At 38.2% G+C, this 18499-nt stretch overlaps 1 protein-coding gene across 1 annotated transcript in view; it reads left to right on the top strand.

Moving 5' to 3' along the window:
• LOC127528013 (uncharacterized) overlaps positions 1-16694 on the top strand; it is a 45751-nt gene extending 29057 nt beyond the window's left edge. Inside the window, exons 4-5 of the mRNA XM_051928559.1 lie at positions 9531-9876; positions 13545-16694. Coding sequence (XP_051784519.1) covers positions 9531-9876; positions 13545-16300 — 3102 coding nt within the window. The 3' untranslated portion in view covers positions 16301-16694. The remainder of the gene's footprint in view (positions 1-9530; positions 9877-13544) is intronic.
• The last annotated feature ends 1805 nt before the right edge of the window (positions 16695-18499 follow it).

The following is an 18499-nucleotide window of genomic DNA, read 5'->3' as shown; positions in this document are numbered from 1 at the left end:
TCTTCTTTCAAGAAGAAACTTCGTCTCCTAAAACGCCATGATATCTCCTCAAGCCTGACTTCTGGTCTGCCACCTGTAAAAACCCAATGCAACCACAAACCATCAGTTCTGGAGCACCAGAAAGACAAGATATATTAGAGTCTTTCTAAAATTATGAATTTCTACAACAAACAACAGTCATTAAATGGAGTAGCCCACCATGCCCCAACCCTTCTCACGCTATACATGTGTTTTCTTATTACACCAAAACTACTATTGCAAGACCAGAGTAGACACAAAAACCGAAACTAGAGACCTAATAATAACTCTCATAAATAATGGTAGGCTTTTTTGTCATATGCACAAACTTGACCAACTAGGAACATTTTCAGTTGGCCTGACCTAGCTATAGCATAGCAGTCATCAAAAGGATAGCATGGTCCTGCAGGAGAATACATTTCACATCATTAAAAATGCATTGCAACAAAATTTAACCACTGGATTCCTGGAAATCCTCAAACAGTATTTCAAAATATTTTCAAAGAATAGCTGCAAAACAGAGGTTTCCAATCCAACACACCCCACCCAGGCTTTACCAGATAGATTGATGAGTGTGATCCCTCAGCTGCTGGATTACCCATTTTCCAAAAATGGTGACCACCTCTCCTGTCTTCCAGTCCTGAGGCGCTGTCAGTTCCTTTCATGAACTATTGAAGACCCCAGTTAGCCAAACCACCTCAACAGTGCCCACTGGTTTCAACATGTCTGCTTGGATCTCATGCACCTCTGCAGGCTTCCAACTGCACAACTTTCATTCACCACGTCGGCTTTGGTTACAGAGGTAGGCCCAGAACCACTACAAGAAACTGTGTTCCTGTCTAGAACATATAACAAGCCAGCAGTTTGATTTATATTGTGACTTAGTTACAATTGGTAAAGATGAAAAATACTTTTTAGAGTTAGAGCCTAAGCTCTGGCATATGCTTAAAACAACACGACATGTGTACTTGAGGACACTGCAGTGTACTGTCTATACCTGCATGCGTACTTCAAGTAAATCTGAGGGATTCCACCAGGTGTAACTGCAAGACATCATCATGGTGAGAAAAGAACATCTGATGTAGTTGTGAAAAAAAAAGGGCAACAGCAATACAGATGGTATGTGAGACCTTTAAATGTATCATGTCATTATGATGGGGGATATGAGATGCTTGTATTGCCTATACAAGAAATGCATGAAGACAAGCACCACAAATACTTTTGTATAGCAGCATTTAAGTTTGATGATTTGCTTCACCACATCAAACCATCCATCAAACATCGAAGAATGCAGATTTATCATGTTGGATAAGTAAACAACAATGCTGATGTCACGCAACAAAACTTGAACACTCACACCATCCATATTTTTGCTAGTACTGCAACTCACACATGCGTCGCGTTAATTTCTGATGATGTGCTCAGAAGACGCGTCAAAACAACACTGGGAACACGTGTCCGCCATGATGCATGTGTGTAACCATTTTGAGCGGGAAGTATAAAGTGCCCCTTATGCTTGAGTTTCACTTTAGTTTCTTGGAAGCAGGGCAACATGCCACACTAGAGGTCTCATTAAAGTAACAGAAGGCTTGAGGATTATTTGAACAACACAAAGGCAGAGAAGCTTGTGGATGACATCTTTAGGAAAGCTTCTCACTGAGAAGACTGGGCAGAGGGCTGGCAAGCTGCGTGAGATCCTAGTGCCTATGACTTGGTTTGCCTGGCTTCCCGACTCCTAAATTTGAATATAAGAGTGGGGATAATTGGGACTGAGTGGCCTGAGGTGGGATCCTCTCTCTCTCGCTCACACACCTTCTACAGATGATAGTTAGAGTTCTGATTCCTGGCAGTATGCGAGATAATAGAGGTTGCATTGCTCTTCATTTCATTTTCATGTTTGCATGGGTGCAATGAAGCCATCTTAATAAAATATTTGCATGAATGAGTTATAGATTTATACCATTATGGTCAATGATTTTATCTCCATTAGTGCTGGTGATTACTGGGATTACTTCTTGCTTGTGGATTTGTTGAGCTAAAAGCTTATTAGCTTTTTCTCCGTGTTCATAGTAATGATGTCTTGACTTATAAATAAGTTGTTCAGTTTCTTTAGTTGTTAAGATGTTAAGTTCTGTATGCAGGGCCTGCCTTTTCCTATGAAGAGCTTCACTTGGACGCCTGGCTTGTTCTTCATCTATTCTAGTAATTTTGCTTCTTAGCTCTGATACTTTCTTGGTTTCTAATTTATTTCTGTGGGAAAGATATGAAATAATCTGGCCTCTTAAGAAGGCCTTTAGAGTTTCCCAGAGTGTTCCTGCAGAAACCTCTGAGGGTGTGTTTGTCTCTAGGAAGAAGCTGATTTGTTTGGATATAAATTCTGTACAGTTCTCGTCTGTTAATAGAAGTGGGTTAAGGCGCCATCTGTGAGGTGAGTGTGGAGGGCATAATGATTTTAGCTCCAAAACTAGAGGTGCATGATCGGAGATAACAATTGTGTCATATTTGCAAGATTTAATCGTAGGCAAGAAATTATTATCTATAAAGAAATAATCAATTCTTGAGTAGCTATGATGCACTGGTGAGTAGAACGAATATGTTCTTGAGTTTGGGTTTAGAAACCTCCAGGGGTCTGATAAGTTGTGGTCAGTTACAAACTGTGTAATTGTCTTTGCAGTGTTAGATGTCGTCCCCCCTGTGGCAGGAGTCCTATCTAAGAGTGGATTTAAAACACAATTAAAGTCCCCAGCCATTATAATTTTATGAGTGTTCACATTGGGAATAGATGCAAATAGATTTTGCATGAATTCCTTATCATCAACATTGGGTGCATAAACATTTATCAAAATCATTTTACAATTAAATAAGTTGCCTATGACCATCACATATCTCCCTTCAGGATCCAATACTACATCTGATGCTACAAATGACACTGTTCTATGTATGAGAATTCCCACACCTCTAGTTTTCTTTGTAAAGCTAGAATGGAACATTTGGCCAGTCCAGTCTTTTTGTAGCCGGAATTGATCCTTGCTTAGTAAGTGGGTCTCCTGTAAAAATACTATTTTAGCGTTTAAGCCTGTTAGGTGAGCGCATACTTTCTTTCTCTTTAATTCATGATTCAGGCCTTTAACATTCCAGCTCACAAAATTAACTGTCCCATTATGGAGACATTGATTCTGAATTTTTTCTGTCATTTTATAGTCTTAACTGGTAGTGAGGCAGGCAGTTTTAATCTTAATTTCCAATTTCCCCAGAAGTTATTGCCATACAATCTATTATTGCATTGATAGTTATAATTATAAGGATTAAAAGGATAGATTAGATATAGCCTGCTCTTCTTCTCTCCCCCCCTTATCCCCCCACCCCCCCATTTTGTCTCCCCACATGAGGCTAGACCCCACTTCACAATGTCCCTGTCCTCTGACATACTAAGAGACAGAGCACTTCCAAAACAAAACAAGCCACCACCACCAACCCTCAGCAGCGTTTGAGAATTAAAAAGTAGAGATATCTATTGCAGCTAAACTTTAAATTCTATCTGCCAAAGATATAATCATTAACAGTCTTTAAGCTTAAAATATAATCTTCAGCAATTTTAAAATAATAAGATAATAAAATAATGAACCATGGGAATGGTGTTGAAAAGTGGTCTAAGATAAGCAAAGTAAATCCTAATGCAATAATATAAATAACAAGCAAAATACCCGCGCTTCGCAGTGGAGAAGTAGTGTGTTAAAGAGGTTATGTAAACATATATATACATAAACATATATACATATATATACATATCTACATATACACATATCTGCATATACATATATATATACATATATACATGTATATATATATATATACACATATACACATCCACATATATATTCATATATATATACACATATCAACATATATATATACATACATATACACATACATATATATACTGTATATACACACATACATACATACATACACACACACATATATATATATATATACACATACAGACACATATATACATATACATATTTACATATCTACATATATATACACATATATATACATATCTACATATATATATAGACATACATATATACATACATACACATACATATATATATATCTAAATCCCCGCGAAGTACTGCTTTTAAATTTTTATTAAGAAGAAAAGAAAACCTTTTTAAATTGAGGGAAAATATACCAATAACAATTTGTTAAGGATCTGTTTTTTTGTTAAACTGCCTTTACACAGCCTCTCCGCTGTTTTATAAACGAACGCCATATAAGGCCGTCCTTTCTCCTAGCTTAGCGGTTCTGTATTCTTTTATTGTTCGTTTATAAAGTGCCATCACATCAAGCTTACATCGTAGTTGCTCAAAGCGAACAATAAAAGACCTAGGTTTAAAGGTATTTGAACTGCGTATACGATAAGCTGCTGCTATCTCGGTATCTGGTTTAAAGTCATCTCCAATTATTTTAGAGAGTAATTCTACTGCAAATTTCACTGGGTTTGTACTTTCTCGTTTCTCAGGTGACCTTCAATTCTAATATTATTCCTTCTGCACCCATCCTTTAGGGCTGCAAGTCTGTCTCCGAGTTTTTTGCATTCTGAATTCGCAGCTATAGCTTTTTCTTCGGCGTTAGATGCCAATTGTTCCACTGTTTCAATTTCGAATGCCTGCTTAACGTCATCCAGTTGATTGGTAACGTCATCCAGCTGACCAGGAAGTTTTTTCAGTTTGGATCTATTTTCTTCAATGTGTTCCTCTATTTTCCACACTATACCTTTAAAGGTTGAATCAAAACGATTAAATAGACGCATTTTCCGGTCTTTGTTATCCTTCTTAAGCCCCTTAAGCTCCTTCTTAAGCTCATTTATGGCTGTGGAGGTGGCAGTCACCAGTGTTGAGATCATCTCTTTCAGTTTGGACAGGTTGCTTCGGCTTTCATGCTCCGTGGGTGGAATTGCCGCTCCTATCACAGCCGATGCTTTGGGCTCGCGAGGAGTACATGAGAGCACATACTGCAGGGCCTTTTCTAGTTTCGATTGATCTTCTTCTGAAATTGGCTATCCATCATGACCTGCATCACTTGCATCTTCACTCCCATTTTCGCAATCGACTGGAGACGTTGCGGTGGAGCGAGGTCCTAGGAAGTCTGTGCATTCATCTGCCAATTCCAGGTCAGTCTCCGAGAGGCCATACCTCGCACTTGGGCTTGATGTCTGTCTAGACTTTGATGTAGTTTTAAGTTTCTTTTCCGGTTCTTTCTGACCTCTCTTCTTGTTGCTCATGTTTATATACTGTAGTGGAATCTCCTCGGGTCAGGTAAATACAGGATATCTCTAAATAATAAGAAATACGTGAGAAAATAAAGCCACTGCTAACGGAGCTCCGCTTCAGACGTCCATCTCCTGTAACGGTCGAGACCAACTTATTGACATCTTGACAACTAAAGAAACTGAACAACTTATTTATAAATCAAGACATCATTACTACGAACACGGAGAGAAAGCTAATAAGCTTTTAGCTCAACAAATCCACAAGCAAGAAGTAATCCCAGTAATCACCAGCACTAATGGAGATAAAATCATTGACCATAATGGTATAAATCTATAACTCATTCATGCAAATATTTTATTAAGATGGCTTCATTGCACCCATGCAAACATGAAAATGAAATGAAGAGCAATGCAACCTCTATTATCTCGCATACTGCCAGGAATCAGAACTCTAACTATCATCTGTAGAAGGTGTGTGAGCGAGAGAGAGAGGATCCCACCTCAGGCCACTCAGTCCCAATTATCCCCACTCTTATATTCAAATTTAGGAGTCGGGAAGCCAGGCAAACCAAGTCATAGGCACTAGGATCTCACGCAGCTTGCCAGCCCTCTGCCCAGTCTTCTCAGTGAGAAAGAAGTTCGCAATGCAATCCCAGTAATTACCAACACTAATTGAGATGAAATCATTGACCATAAAAATATAATGCACACATTTAGAGACTACTATAAAACCTTATATTCTACTGAGTTTAAAGAAGACAACACACAATCTAATCAGAATTACTAGATGCTATAAAGTCACTTCAAGGTGGGAAATCAGCAGGCCCTGATGGCTACCCTATAGAATTTTATAAGAAATTCTCCACTCAACTAGCTCCCCTCTTATTGGCAACATTTACAGAAGCTAGAGACAATCAAATTCTACCTCAAACTTTTCGTCAAGCATTAATCACCGTCTTTCCTAAACAAAATAAGGACTTGTTACAATGTGCATCATACAGACCAATTTCACTTCTGAATAATGATGTTAAGATACTCTAAAAAATCATAGCTAGAAGGATGGAGAAAGTGCTGTCTTCGGTAATATCACAGGATTAGACTGGATTTATTAAAGGTCGACACTTATCTTCCAATCTTCGACGCCTGTTTAATGTAATATATTCACCAGCAAAGTCAAACACCCCAGAGATATTATTATCATTGGATGCAGAAAAAGCATTTGATATGAATGAATGGAACTACCTTTTCACTGCATTGGAGAAATTTGGGTTTGGCCCGAATATTTGTGCATGGATCAAACTACTGTATACCAGTCCAGAAGCCTCAGTCTGTATTAACAACATTTGTTCAGACTACTTTAAACTAGAACGTGGCACGAGACAAGGATGCCCTTTGTCACCACTGCTATTTGCAATCGCCATTGAACCACTGGCGGTCCACTGTCGAAATTCTTATCAGATAAAGGGGATTACCTGAGAAGGACTGGAACAGAAAATTTCTCTATACGCAGATGATATGGTTTTATATACAGTATATCAGACCCAGAAAACATTGTGCCTGCAATTTTAACACAATTTCAGATTTTCAAAAGCTTTCTGGTCTCAGAATTAATTTGAATAAAAGTTTACTCTTTCCAGTGAATTCACAAGCATATAATATCAGATTGGACACCCTACCTTTTACCATATCAGATCAGTTTAAATACCTAAGGGTAAATATCACAAGTAAACATAAAGCTCTTTATCAACAAAATTTCGCTGTCTGTATGGAAGAAATTAAGCAAGACTTACATAGATGGTCAACCCTTCATCTAACTCTAGCCAAAAGAATTAACGTTGTTAAGATGAATATCCTTCCTAAGCTTCTTTTTTTATTTCAAAACATCCCAATATATGTCAATAAATTATTTTTTAAGCAATTAGATTCAACCATAACCTCATTCATTTGGAACACAAAACATTCATGTATCCGAAGAGCGACCCTACAAAGACCTCAGGCAGAAGGTGGCATGGCTCTACCTAACTTTCAGTTTTATTACTGGGCAGCAAACATACAAGCCATAAAAACCTGGACACAAATAAATGAACATACACAGGCCTGGTCACAATAGAAGTAAAATCCTGCAGCACTTCTTTATATTCCCTGCTCTGTGCTCCAATAAATGTAAGTTATCACAAATATACTAATAACCCAATTGTGCTTCACTCACTCAGAATATGGAACCAAATTAGAAAGCAATTTAAGATGGAAAATCTTCTGTCTGTGGCACCCCTGCAAGAGAACCACCTCTTTCAACCCTTGCAAACATATCCAGTTTTTAATATCTGGAAAAGATTTGGGATTAAATTGCTCAGAGATCTTTATATAGACAACATCTTTGCATCCTTTGAACAATTACATTCCAAATTTAACCTTCCAGCTACACATTTCTTTCACTATCTTCAAATCAGAAACTTTGTCAAACAGAACATGCCCGATTTTCCTCATCTCGTACCCTCCACCATGCTAGAAAAAATACTGCTCAACCTCTAGGACTTGGACACCATTTCTGCAATTTATAAAATTTTATTAGAGTCCCTTCCTTTTAAAGATCCAAGAGGACAATGGGAAAAAGATCTCTTAATTAATATATCAGAAAAGGAGTGGAAGGTAGCAATACAGAGAATTCACTCGAGCTCCATATGCGCAAAGCATAGAATTATTCAACTAAAAATTATATATCAAGCTCATCTGTCTCGCTTAAAACTGTCCAAAATGTTTCCAGGGCAAGATCCAACCTGCGAACGCTGCAACCAAGCTCCTGCCTCACTAGGTCACATGTTTTGGGCCTGCACCAAGTTAACTTCATTTTGGACCAAAATTTTTAAGTGCCTTTCAGACAGCCTTGGTGTCACAATCCCTCCTGACCCAATAATAGCTGTGTTTGGTGTTCTTCCAAATGGATTTGAAATGGAGAAGGACAAGCAAACTGTGATTGCATTCACTACACTTTTGGCACACAGACTGATTTTGTTAAATTGGAAGAATCCTAACTCTCCTCTAATAAGTCAGTGGGAAACCGATGTTTTATATTATTTGAAATTGGAAAAAATCAAATTCACAGTTAGGGGATCTGTACAGAATTTTTTCAAAACCTGGCAGGATTTAATCAATAATATTTTAGAATAAGTAGAATTTTCTTTTCCTTCTCTGTTTATCTTTTTTTTTTGCCCTATTAAACTCAATAATTTAGGCATGTTTACAAGCCTTAAGTATTACTCCTCTGGCCATGCTCTCCAAAAAAAAAAAAGATTTATACCATTATAGGGTCATTATTGTCCCGTGTATAGAGCGTAGTTACATTGTTACCTCTGCTTGTGTTAATCCATATGCAACACATCACCACTCTCTGGTGCCATGATTAGTGAGTAGAACTACCTACCCTACCTTGAGACTTCTTCAATACCTAAACAAATCTCAGAAAATGTTTATCATTAATAGTCCTGCAGAATAAGGAAATTTATATTATACATTTTTTGTAAGTGAGGAGAGGCATGTATATCTGGTAAACAGCGAGTTTTGTCACCACCATGGACTGATACAGCATCCACAGAACAGCTGCTGCCACTCCAATCCACTTGTCAATCTCATGTTACCTTCTTCCATCACTGAAGACCAAGATCCTGAGAGACTTGAGCTCCTCCACTAAGGGCAGATTTTTATCTCTCTCATCTAGAGAGGTGAATCAACTCATTTCAAAGAAAGAATACCATGAGCTATGGGTAATGACCGAAAGAAAGAGATTGCAAGAACAAGCATCATGGAGGCTGGGCTGACACTCTCTGATAGGATGAGAAGCTTAGCAATTCATGAGAGCCTCAGAGTAAAGTCGCTGCTCCTCTGGATTGAGAGAAGACAGTTGAGGTGGTATGAGTATGTTGTAAGGATGCCAGCCAGGAGTCTCCCACTAAAGCTGATCCGGGCACATCCTGCTGGGTTAGAGACCTGCAGCAGACCCACTGGAGGGATTTTATCTTTCAGCTGAATTGGGAACCCCTGGGAATTAATCGCAAAGAACTGGAATCAGTAGAACACAGAAGTTCTAGGCTGACCTTCTTGGATGCTCCTCAACAGGGGATGTGGTTTTAGATGAGGAGATAAGCCTAGACATATTTAGAAAATCCTTGTTAGCTTTTACATTCCTGCACTTTTTACCTTAATATTACAGTATATTCATTTTATTTTCTTTTACCAGGTACTAAATCTCAGTAATAACAGGCTAGCCAACATCCCTGCAACTGTTGTAACAACGCTAAGCAACCTGCTGGTAGAGTTTGAGGTGTCCAACAATGAGTGGATCTGTGACTGCAGACTGCTGCCATTGAAAAGGCTGGCATCCCCATTATTGAAAGACAGACGAGGAGCACAGCACATTTTTTGCAAGAAACCGTCACACCTATCAGGATGGGATTTGCTCACAATGCAAGACTCTGAGCTGATCTGTGAAGGAATAGATGACCAGCACACCACAGTTTTATATGAAGTGATGGTGTATGCTGGACAAAAACTGGTGCTTACATGCTGTGACACTTTGAAGAAAAGTAAGTAGCGAATTGTCATTTTTTTTGGATATACTTTATCAATGCCCAAGGGGAAATTTCCTTTTCACATAACCTAAAGTCACATGTTTAACAAATAAACAAAAAAATCAAATCTCTTTCTATGTATGTTTAAAGAGGACCTACTATCAAGTGTGCAAACTTGCATTCCTATAATGAATAATTTGAACAGACACAGACAGTCAGAGGCTGGCATTATCTATAAATCAATAATGTTTTTCAAGTTCATAACACAATCACTATTGAGAATGATTGGAACAGAAATTAATAAGTAGATGATGAAAAATTAGATTGAGTGCAGGCAAAGACATTGTTAAATCAACAGGCAGGGGTCAAACCTACGATAGGAGGGAAAAAAAATTGTCAAAAGCAAATCAAAAGCTAAAAATTCATGGCATAAAAGTTTAGAAATTGTTAGCCTTGACAAGAAATATCTGAGAAAGAAGCTAGAATAATTTTGAATGTAAGGAAGAACTCTGCTTGGGTACCATCATTAATGCACCACGGTCAGCAAAGGGCATTGTTGCTGTAAACAATATGGCTGTGGCCATGAAAAATGAGCACACCATTTTATTGGTGCCTACTAATAAAACCACATTTTAAAAAGGCAACACAACCACTGTAAATAATGTTAAAAATAGAACTGAATGCATCAGCACACAAGTGAGCACAAATTAATCCCCAGACACTAAAACCAAAAATCATAACATCAATGTCTTATGAAACTATCCGAGCATGATCAATGCAAAATGACAGATGATTAGAGTGATGAAGCGTTTTTATGGGTGACTAAGAAGGAGCAGTCAAGAATGTCTGACTCTAAGAATTTTAAACTCACTGAGGCAACTCAAACCCATGGCAGCAATTAAAATTGAAAAGATAAAGCCAAGAGAAATCCTGAAAACAAGTGAAATCACAAAAGAAGCTATTCTTGTGTCAAAGGGTTTTTTCTTTAAAAAAAACAAAAACGCTCCACAAGTGTCATGATGCACTGCACTGTGACAAGAACTCAGTCTAACCAACATAAAACCCTGACATTCGTGACAATCACAATCAATGTGACATTCCTGAAGGAATCCCAAAAAATGGTAAAGTAACACAAAGACCTAAGTCTTCACATTTTCTGTTTGTTCCACTGACAGTAAATGAGAATTTTCTCATCATAGACAGAGCTGTCATGGAGTAGGAGGTAAATCCTGGAATGCATGTTAGTTAACCAGAGACTAGCGATGGAGTGTTTAGAAACTGAACAATGAGAAACTGCACTGAGGGAATACATTAGATGTCAAGTACTTTGTAGTGGTTTTAGTGAAGCACCTTTAGGAGTCAGGAAAAATTCTGAAGAGGGGTGTCTGAGGGGAGCAGTGCAACTACTCAAATAAAGCTGTAAGTTCATCTTTAGGCCCAATAAATAGTGAAGTAACAATGAATGCTCACAACTTAAATTTAGTACTATCAAATTGGTTATTATCTAATTTACACATTCTGTAACTCTGGTAGCCAGTGCAATGTACACTCTAGGCCAAGCTTATTAGGGCACCAACTGACTGTTCGGTAGCTAACCCGTGGGGCTGGGCTTTACCCCCCTTATGATTTGGCTTACCTGATTCACCTTAATGGTGGTGCTGGTACACTGGCCATGGGTAGGCCTCACTAACTAAACCTGACCCTAAAAAGACAACAAGTGGGTTTAATGGCCTAAACAAAGCTTACAAATCTCAATAGGGAGGGCTAACCATAAGAAAAAATAAAAACAATGTTCTTTAATTTTAATTAAAGAGTTTAGTGGAGCAAACATTTTAACAAAGCACAGGAAGTGCAAAAAAAAAGTAGTTCTCTGCGACCTTTCAAAACCTAATAGAGCAGAACCAACGTCAAGTCTGAAATCCAAATATTAAAAACCAAAGATGAAAGCAAGAGTTCAAAATCAGAAGAATCCAAAAATGAATACTTGGGCATCCACTAGGAACTGAACAACAAGAGCAGAAAAGCTAATGCCACAGCAATAGTACCTTTGACTCTTAAATGAACTTTTTTTGTTTTGTTATTTCGATGTTTTGAAGGTTTGATTTTATAGTTATGATAGTGACATTGCCTCAGGGGCATCTTTGACGAGTTTTCTTAGGTATCTTTGGGTTGTATTGGCATCATTATTTTTATTGATGGCCTAAGTGATTGGACTTTATGTTGGAATATCTTTTCAGTGTGCCACTCCATTTAAGTCATCAGTTTGCAAAGTATGCAAGGTGACTATTCGATAAATTCTAACAACAAAACTTTTGACAACATTAGCGTTAGTTAGCAACAAAAACACTTTTTGTTGTTCTTATTTTTTTAACGTGACTTTTGTTTTGTGTACTGGTCAACTTTGACAAAGGGCTTTGGTTTCAAAAGTTCAAAAAATAAATAATGTTTGCAACATATAACCCAAGCCTCCAGTTTATGGATGAAAGTGCAAACAATGAATCAATATATAATGGAGATTTATTTACAAAAATTGCAAAAGACTAAAAACAGCTCAAAAGAAGAAAAAGAGAGACACAAAGGAGTTTGCTTGAAGGCAATCCTAATCAAACAAAGCCCCAAAAGGTAGTCCAATAAACAGAAGCAAAGGGATCAAATAACCAGCAAAGAGCAAAGAAAGAGCACTACTCACAACACTCCCCTCCAAAGCACATTCAAGTGAACTGCAAGGAACTCGCATTTAAGGGCAAGAAGGGGGCGGTGCCTACAGTGAGGTATCGGCGGCCCCACCTCTTGAGGGTTCACCCACAAAGGAACATAGGAGGACCAGGGTTCACCCACAAAGAAACCACATAATCAACAAAACTGACATAAAACACATAATTTGGCAAATAATAAAAATACATAACAACATTAACATACACAATAATAAGGAAAAAATTAACAAAATAACATTATAAAGGAATTTAAGCATAAAGAAGAAGGGGAAACTCTGGCTTACACATAACAGTTATTGCTTTCTCCATCTTCTGCTCATCTTTGTGCCAGTTTGGTTTGGTGCTCTTAAAAATACTAAGGCATCCAAGAACTCACTGTATATAGGGTAGAGATGTGGCCTCAACCCTAAGGTTAAACAGATAAAAGACAAACAATATCAGTTACAATCTACATATGATAGTAAAACAATATAAGTAATAGATATGACAATGCTCAAGATGGAAAATATACAACGTGTTCATAAACATAAATCAAAAATCAGCAGAATAATCAAAGGGAAACCCTGGCCTAACCATAATAACCTCCAGCCATGCCCCAGGATTACTTGCAGATCCAGGACTGGACATATACTTGTAACAGAGACCCCAGACCTGAGCACCCCACTGATGAGTTTACAACTGACCTAAAAGCATTGGACCACCAAGCCAGCACACCATTTGAATGACAGTGTACTCACATACTGCTTACTCTCCTCTGGGACTGTGAGACCTCTCGTGTCCAGGATTAAATAAAATAGTCAATATTTAGATGGGAAAAGAGAGCTGTATAATTACAAAACCAAAAACAAAAAAATATTGTGATCAGTTATTCTCCAAATGTGTTTTATACATTGAACTATGATTTAATTTTAATGATCATTTTATTTTATCCTTTTGTCAATTTTTGAAAAAATTCTTTTTCTGTTTCAGACTGCACATTGGAAAACTGGTGGACTCCACATGGACGAGTTTCAAAAAGAAAGGGAAAGTCCATGTGGCTCAGTTGGGAAAGAAGCTTGATTGTGAGGAACATTAACGATACAGATGGAGGGCTTTATGTGTGCATTGCTGGAGGGACACAGAAGATGATATCCATTACTAATGTCCAGATAGAGAAAAACAATAGTGGTGCAGCTGTTAGAAAGGTTAGAAATGTTGAACCGCTGCCTAGACAAAGGACACAGTCTGAGTTCATTTTGGCAGTCTGCCTGTCTGTCGTCATTACCTTTATTTGTTCCTTTGTGCTTGGGTTGCTGGCACGACCTTTCTTAGAGCGACTGTGGAAGAAAATTCGTCCCCAGAAGATGTCAGCCTCTGAACATGTTTATGAAAACAATGCCTTCACAGAAGGAACTGAGATTAATGATGAGAAAGAGAGAATGGAGCTTGCTGGAGTGAGCCAAGGACAAGCTAAAAATAACAGTGAACCTTTGACCAATTTGCACTTAGTTCCTATCCATTCTACTACATCCGATCCAGAGCAGAAGCAACATGTCCCAGCAAATGCAACTGAAAAACACTGCAAAGCAGATCCAAGTTCTCAGATTTCCAAACCATATCCAGTCCTAAATGAAATTAGCCAGCCTTTGGGTGCGGCAGATGATCAGATCAAGATCAACAGTTTGACATCCACTTCACTGGAGGATGTTTCTTTAGATGATTCTGGGTCCGACTCTAGTCCAGAAATGAATGACAAATACAAAAACAAGTGTATTCGAGTGAAAGTGCAGATGGAGTCACCTAAAGACATTAAACCAAACGATCATGTTGTTCAAGAGACAATTGAAAGTGACAAAGACAGCACCAATTCTGATATGAACTTCAGGTACATCTATGAGACATCATACAACAGTCCTAGGTATCCAGAGGAGACATTGTGTGCCCAAATAGTATCATTCCAAAAAAACTTGACAGATCAAGACCCTGATATAATAAAAACAATAAATTCTGAACTGGTATGTGAAATGAACAAAGAGGAAGGAGACTCACCAGGGAATCTGGGAGAAGAGCATTTCCTGAATGATTCTTATTGCATGCAGCCAGATATAAAAAATGAAAGCTGGATTGATCTTGTAGGAACTGTTAGAGATGAAGGTGGTGAGCAGGATTTCTATAGCCAAGTCACTTTTAGCAAAGTGAAAGTAGACGATATTAACATTTACAATGTTTATTCAGATTTTCCACAATCTCATCACTGTGAAAAAATAATTCTTACTGACGAAGATTCAGAAAATGAGCAAGACACACTTTCAGACGAATTCACTTTTTTACATGATAAGAAAATCCATGAGGCACAAGGAAACTGCAGTCATGAGTTAACTACAAGTGTTGACCTAGACAGAATCGTTCATAACCCTTTGAAAGATGATCAGTTAACGGATTCTTATATTTTAAAAACTGACTGGAGCCCCCATGAAAATGCACATGTGCCACAACCACAATGGCAAACAGTAAAACTGAATGATGAAAACAAAGAGAATTATAATGCACTCCAGCAGAGATATCTTGGTGAGGATAAGCCAAGTGAAAAAATGCAAGACTCTATTATCCACTCTGCTGTAAGTGAAGCACATATTTCAGACCATTTAAAATGGACCTCCAGGTTTGATTGGCCGGTACTAACAGAGACAAGAGCTTTATTAAGATGCAACACTTACACAGAAAGATTTCCAGTAGTGCACAATGAGGGTGAATTTATTGAATCAGCGCCATCCATTTCAAATCAGCAGTTACTAAGTATTAGTGGAAAAAATACAGAAACCAAAAATGTAAGCAGTGGCATTAATGAAGAATTAGAGGATTTTAAGTGGGCTGCCTTTGACAACTCAAACTGGGATAACACTGGAGAATCTTTGTTTTCAGAATTGGGCAAAGATGGAGAACATCTTGAAGTTAGAAAAGAAAAAATAGGAAAAGACCTCAGTGAGGACAGAGTTAGGATTGATAGAGAAGTAATAACAGAAACACAAGATATAAACTACAACATCCGGGGCACACAGAGTGACTCAAGCGGGTCCACACCATCTCCGCCACTTAGGAAGAACTCACTTACCAAGAGTACACTGGGGCTAAAGGAAGCTGCCAGGCCAAACTCTGACAACTGCAACCAGTTAAAAGGACTCTTTGGGGTTACAGCTTGGGATAACATGACATGGAGTGAGCAACACGCAGGAGAATCGGAGTGTGAATACAGTAAACACATGTCAGATTGTACAACAGACATAACAGTCCTTCAAGATACTGCTACTAATATTTGGTCAATTTCATCAGTTTCTGACAAAAAAACTAAAATGAATGACAAAACATTAAACCCAGAAGGTTTCAGCTGCTCCAAATTGGACAAAATGTTAGATTGTGAGGATGACACAATTATTGAAACTACCTTCAGAGGATTGTGTGGAAGCGAGATACATTTGGAAAGTGCAGACAACGAGAACATAAACACTCCTCAGACTTTTATAGAGACGCTTAATGAATGTCAGAGATGTTCAAGTTATGATAACAGATTAGACTTAGGATGTGATCACTTTTACAGTGACGAGGAAAACTTGGGAGAGATTCTCAACAACCTTTTTTCAAGCACTAAAGAGAACAAACCAGAACCAGAAGTGAACACGTCAAGTCTACCACCCGAACATCACACCTTTCTCTTACAAAGTGCACAGGAGGATGGCAGTGATGTGTAGACAGCTGGGCACATTTACCTGAAAAACGTTTTTGTGGTGACCAACGTGCGGAATACCTTGACAATGTTTTACAGCTAATATAGATACAGACAGACAGACAGACAGACAGACAGACAGACAGACAGACAGACAGACAGACAGACAGACAGATAGATAGATAGATAGATAGATAGATAGATAGATAGATAGATAGATAGATAGATAGAGCACATGACCATTAACATGAAATGCGTAATCTCAAAAATTTAGTTAGTGATGCCTATGAAATCAAATGACACAAAACACTATTATTATGAATTAAAAAACAGGACTGGGTAAAATAAATAATTCTGTTGATATGTATCTGTTAAAATGTACGAGGACAGCTCTGGGCTCAAGAATTTGGGTGCCACATCATATCTATCCAGTTAATACTTTTATTTATTATTTAGAACAGCATTTTTACATCACTATATGAAAGCTATTAAGCCACCACAACCCTATCTAGGCTACATTTTTAACTACATTGGGAAGCAACATAATCATAAGATCAAAGTGGAGCATATGATATTATTTATCTGGACTTTCAGAAAGCATTTGATAAGGTGCCACATGACAGGTTGGGCATCAAATTAAAAGAAGTGGGAGTCCAGGGTGACGTTTTTAGATGGTTGCAAAATTGGCTCAGACACAGGAAGCAGAGGGTGATGGTGCGAGGAACCTCATCAGAACTGGCCGATGTTAAGAGTGGTGTGCCACAGGAGTCAGTGCCAGGGCTGCTACTGTTTTTAATAAATATAAATGATTTGGATAGGAATATAAGTAGCAAGCTGGTTAGGCTTGTAGATGATACCAAGATAGGTGGATTAGCAAATTATTTGGAATCCGTTATATCATTACAGAAGGACTTGGACAGCATACAGGCTTGGGCAGACTTGTGGCAGATGAAATTTAATGTCAGTAAATGTAAAGTATTACACATAGGAAGTAATAATGTTAGGTTTGAATACACAATGGGTGGTCGGAAAATCAAGAGTACACCTTATGAGAAGGGTTTAGGAGTTGGACACTGTGCTATCAACTTCCTGACAGTGTTCAGAAGCCATTAAGAAAGCTAACAGAATGTTAGGATGTATAACATGATGTGTGGAGTACATGTTCAAGGAGGTTATTCTCAAGCTTTATGAGGCCTCATCTGGAGTAATGAATGCAGTTCTGGTCTCTAGACTACAAAAAGGACATAGCAGTGCTGGAAAAGGTCCAGAGAAGAGCGACTAGGCTGATTTCAGGGCTAAAGAGGATGAATTATGAGGAAAGATTAAAAGAGCTGAGCCTTTTCTGCTTAATTACGTGGAGACTAAAGGAATTATTACATTGGATTCAGGCTGTTACTTTAAAATGAGAACATGGAGACAAAAGTGGAAACTAATTAAGGTTAAAGTTTTCATGAGTGCAAATATCAGAACGTTTTTCTTTGCACAAAGAACCATAGACATGTGGAGTGAAAAAATATCAAGAAAAGTCATGCAGCAATTAATGGTCAAGGGCTATATGAAAGCAATAATGTTCTGGAAATTTTGAAAAGCAGATGTTATAGGCTGCATGCCTTTTTTAAATCACATACTTGTAGCAGTACTGCCAGCCATAGAATGATGCCCTCTGCACAGAAGCAGTGAAAGGCGCAGTAGTGGAGCTGCAGAGGTAGCAGTCGCTCTTCTTTCTTCCTTCCTATACTTAGGGCCAGCTTTAGGCCTCAGGGCACCATAGACGATCTAAGCACCTCCTCCCCCACACTTTGATTTCACATTCAAATGCCAGTACGTTACAATGTCCAAGTTGGGGCCCACTCTTCAATTGCACATTCAACTGCAGATGTGCTATGTTCACCAAGAGGAACCCAAACACCTCCCACCAGCTCTTGGATTTTACATACAGCTGTGAGTAACATCCATTCTCCTCTTCGATCTCATCTACGAATCAGGGAAGCTTCCACCCACAATTGCCCAGGGGTGCCATGTATACACGAGTTAGCCATCCTTGTACTGATATTCTAACCAGGAAATGGCCACAAACTAGGAATAAGTATATAAATAAAAAATCATGGCATTTCTGGGCACTAATTGGCTATGCCACAGAGTTGGATCATCTTTTTTTGTTTCTGGTCTGTGCAGATGGTTCTTGCTTTTTTTCTTTCATCAAGAAGATAGAAACATCTTACAA

Source organism: Erpetoichthys calabaricus, chromosome 5 (assembly GCF_900747795.2).
Source record: "Erpetoichthys calabaricus chromosome 5, fErpCal1.3, whole genome shotgun sequence".
Taxonomy (NCBI): Eukaryota; Metazoa; Chordata; class Cladistia; order Polypteriformes; family Polypteridae; genus Erpetoichthys; species Erpetoichthys calabaricus.
The sequence above is the reverse complement of the archived record's forward strand: the minus strand, read 5'-3'. Positions and strand labels throughout refer to the sequence as shown.